This window comes from Monopterus albus, unplaced genomic scaffold (genome assembly GCF_001952655.1).
Source record: "Monopterus albus unplaced genomic scaffold, M_albus_1.0 scaffold505.1, whole genome shotgun sequence".
NCBI lineage: Eukaryota > Metazoa > Chordata > Actinopteri > Synbranchiformes > Synbranchidae > Monopterus > Monopterus albus.
This window is the reverse complement of record NW_018128385.1, coordinates 114,554-118,767: the sequence shown is the minus strand read 5'-3', so window position 1 is coordinate 118,767 and position 4,214 is coordinate 114,554. Positions and strand designations below refer to the sequence as shown.

Here is a 4,214-nt window from a genome sequence, read left to right as displayed (position 1 = left end):
ATTACCTTACCATTAACATTTGAAACCATGTATGTATCTGGGTAATATAGTAATTGATGGGTTTAATAAGAAGGACAAGAAATTACGATATATTCTGCTGGCCGCGAGCAAAAAAGTTGTCACACAAAGATGGATCAAACCTGAACAACCAACAACCGATGACTGGATGGACGTCATACAAGAGATGTATTCAATGGAAAAAATGTCCTTTTCACTCAGACTGCAGAAGGACACATTTTACCAAATATGGTCGAAATGGACGGAGTATGTGAAACCTGTAAGGCCTGACTTTGTGTAAAACCACTGGGTGTCTATGGTCAGGTTCTTTGTTTGTTTGTTTTTCTGGTTTAAAAAAAAAGGGGGGGCAAACATATTGTATGGTAATGCATTGCAGATTGTACTCATTATGCAGCGTACTTTTTCAATAAAAAGTAAATTGAAAAAAAAAAAAGAAAAAAGCTTATGATGTCATTACTTCATCTCCAGTGGACAATAGCAAAATATGCCCCACGCTTCAATGGCTTCCAGCAGCAGGATTCCCAGGAGCTGCTCGCCTTCCTGCTGGATGGACTTCATGAAGACCTAAACCGAGTCCATGAGAAACCCTATGTGGAGCTGAAGGACAGTGATGGTCGGCCTGACTGGGAGGTTGCATCTGAGGTCAGTGATCACACTACGGAACACATGCTGTTTGCAAATGTCCCTCTGGGATATTGGAGGTGTGAGCTGCAGTTTGTGAAAATAATTTAGTGTACCAAACCTGAATGGGGAAAACAAAGGAAATCCATAACTATGAAGTTTTGTGTTGTACTGTCAGTATTTTGTGATTTTTTTTTCCCTGTGTTGAAAACCTGTGGGCACGGGTGGGGGTGGGGGCTCTGGGAAGGAGCAGCTGTCAGTCAGCCTTTGCTACTTGCACTTAAAGGGAATTAAGCAAATAATGATTTCCATTAACATTTACTGTCAGTCAGGGAACTATAACTACATAAATTGCTAATTTAAACATTTCAGTCATTCTAGCTGTAATGTGAGTTCTGATTAGAAATACGTGCACAAGTGACAGCTGATTCATGATCTCACTGACCTCATATGGTCAGTGGACTCTCATATCATGGACTCTCAGCTGATTGAACCCCTATCCTGTCCCCTGCTCCTCTCTGTGATCCAAGTCGAGTTTGCAGTGTAATTTTTTGTCTTTTGTCAAATAACTAAAAAGACAATAAGCAGTAGTCCCTTCACTGCTGTGCTGTGTTAGTCAAATCACAGTTTAATGATTACACAACTGTTACTTGCTTCAACCCCTTCATCGTCCTGTAATGTATGATCAGATAAATTGACGTTTAAAATGGGTGATCACCGAGAGAAGTCTGTCATCTTAATGTTACAGCCACACTGTCCCTCTTGGAAGACCAGGCTTATGTACATCACCATTTTCAATAAGCTATTTTCACTGTCCCCACCACGCTGGCTTAGTTCACATGCTGTTGCAAGTACAGAATAATATTAGTTCTTTATGCCTGTACTTTCTGTGGTTAACAGTTTATTCTTTTTTAAAGTGTTAATGTTTTACTTAATGTCTAAACACAAGACTGCCAAGTCATCAACAATTTGGTTTCAGAAATTCAGTAATGTTTTATAACCTTTAAGTAGTTATAATATACACCGATCAGGCGTAACATTATGACCACTGGCGGGTGAAGTGAATAACACTGACCATTTGTTACAGTGGCACCTTGTGTCAGCGTGTGGGGTATATTAGGCAGCAAGTGAACATTCAGTCCTCAAAGTTGATGTTTGAAACAGGAAAAATGGCCAAGTGTACGGGGTCAGAGTGACTCTGACAAAGGCCAAACTGTGATGGTGAGATGACTGGGTCAGAGCATCTCCCGCACTACAGGTCTTGGTGGGTGTTCATGGTCTGCAGTGTTTAGTACCTACCAACAGTGTCTAAGGAAGGACAAATGGTGAACTGGTGACAGGGTCATGGACACCCACGGATCACTGATGATGAGGTTGATCTACTGTAGATGAAACTTTTAACTTCCATTTGTACTTTTCAGAAAATTAAAATTTATTTGAATCTTTGTTAAAATGAGAAATACTGTACACTGGTCTCTGTGAAGCGAAAGAGTCAGAGGCTGTATTGGTGATATCACACCTAGAGCGTGTTGAATTGAATTTGTCTAAAAAATTTTCTCTAACTTGTCCTCATGACCACAGTTTTCACTCCTTTTCACTCCAGATGGTCATAATGTAATGCCTGATCAGTCTGAACTGTCACATCTTCTAGTGTCCACTGTGAAAGTCAAAGGATGAGGATAAAACAGCAGTCAGAACCTGCTAGGCTCTCTGTAAATTAGTGATGTTTCTCTGTTGATGTTCTGTTTGCTTTGTTTGTCCTTCTGGAAAGGGTTTGCAGGATTAATGGCTTGTTATCCTCCTACTATGTGTATGTGTGTCTGTCCATGCTCCTCTGCTTCATAGGCGTGGGAGAACCACCTGCGCAGGAACCGTTCCATCGTTGTGGATCTGTTCCATGGTCAGCTCAAATCCCAGGTGAAGTGTAAAACCTGTGGCCACATAAGCGCCCGCTTTGACCCCTTCAACTTCCTGTCTCTACCCCTGCCTATGGACAGCTCCATGCATCTTGAGATCACTGGTGAGGAGGCTGGAAGACTGAGACAAAGATTCTGAAACTAAATTCTTTCTTTTAATAGCACAACCTGAATCTTGTGTCATATTGTGGTGTGTTTGTAGTCATTAAGTTGGATGGTTCCACACCTGTGCGCTATGGCCTGAGGCTGAATATGGATGAAAAATACACAGGGCTGAAGAAACAGCTGAGTGAACTGTGCAGCCTGAAGCCTGAGCAGATTCTCCTGGCTGAGGTCCATAACTCCAACATCAAGGTACGGAGCCTGCTCCACTGACTATAGTGCTCAAATTGGGCCTTATTTTCATAATCATCTTTTTATTTTTTAAGTTTTGCATGTCCTGCGCAGCGCATTCCAGGGTATAACAAGCACAGTGCACGCGTATTTTGCACACACCTAGACAGGTGTGCATCACAACACGATCAAAGTGCCCACTGACTAGCAATAATGATTTAACTGTTGACCACAGACCTGGTTTTTGCTAGTCAGTGGCACAGTCACTTTGTGCATCCTCATATTAGCAATGCAGAATTTACTTAGACACGCCCCATTTTCATCCGGACACACCTGCCAGCAGTCGACAAACCGCTACTTGGTAAAAAGGCAACGTGATGTGCATGTTGTCCGCCCATCCATTTTCCTCCGCTTATCCAGAACCGTGTCGCAGGGGCAGCAGTCTAAGCACAGATGCCCAGACTTCCTTCTCTCCAGACATTTCTTCCAGCTCCTCTGGGTGAATGCCAAGGTGTTCCCAGGCTAGCCGAGAGACATAGTCCCTCCAGCCTGTCCTGGGTCTTCCCCGGGGCCTCCGCCCGGTGGTACTAAGGGTGCGCCCGGCCACCCTGCGGAGGAAGCTCATTTCAGCCGCCTGTATCCGGGATCTTGCCCTTTCGGTCATGACCCAAAGTTCATGACCATTGGTGAGAATCGGAACGTAGATCGACCAGTAAATCGAGAGCTTTGCCTTACAGCTCAACTCCTTCTTCACCACAACGGACTTGGTACATCGACCACACCGGGTTCGGGGATTGCCCGCGACAGGCATCGGAGACCTTACAGCCACAGCTCCGATTGGCTGCATCGACAATGGAGGTGGAGAATATGGTCCACTCGGACTCAATGTCTCCAACCTCCCCCAGGATCTGGTCAAAGCTCTGCCGGAGGTGGGAGTTGAAGATCTCTCTGACAGGGGATTCTGCTAAACGTTCCCAACAGACCCTCACAATACGTTTGGGTCTGCCGAGCCTGTCCAGCTTCCTCCCCCGCCATCAGATCCAACTCACCACCAGGTGGTGATCAGTTGGCAGCTCCGCCCCTCTCTTCACCTGAGTGTCCAAGACGTATGACCGGAGGTCAGATGAAACAACCACAAAGTTGGATCATCGACCTCCGGCCTAGGGTTTCCTGGTGCCACGTGTGCTGATGGACACCGTTATGCTTGAACTAAAGGACTTCTTTTCCGCTCATGGCCTGGATTTTATGTTACTAACTGAGACTTGGCTGAGGCCCGGTGAAGTGGAAACCTTCTCTGAACTTCTTCCCCCGGACTGTATGTTTTTT

General features: G+C 44.9%; 1 protein-coding gene across 1 annotated transcript in view; it reads left to right on the top strand.

The window, feature by feature from the left end:
* Positions 1-386: 386 nt before the first annotated feature.
* LOC109952852 (ubiquitin carboxyl-terminal hydrolase 32-like) overlaps positions 387-4,214 on the top strand; it is a 21,262-nt gene continuing 17,434 nt past the window's right edge. The window contains exons 1-3 of the mRNA XM_020588144.1: positions 387-660; positions 2,485-2,659; positions 2,758-2,909. Coding sequence (XP_020443800.1) covers positions 463-660; positions 2,485-2,659; positions 2,758-2,909 — 525 coding nt within the window. The 5' untranslated portion in view covers positions 387-462. The remainder of the gene's footprint in view (positions 661-2,484; positions 2,660-2,757; positions 2,910-4,214) is intronic.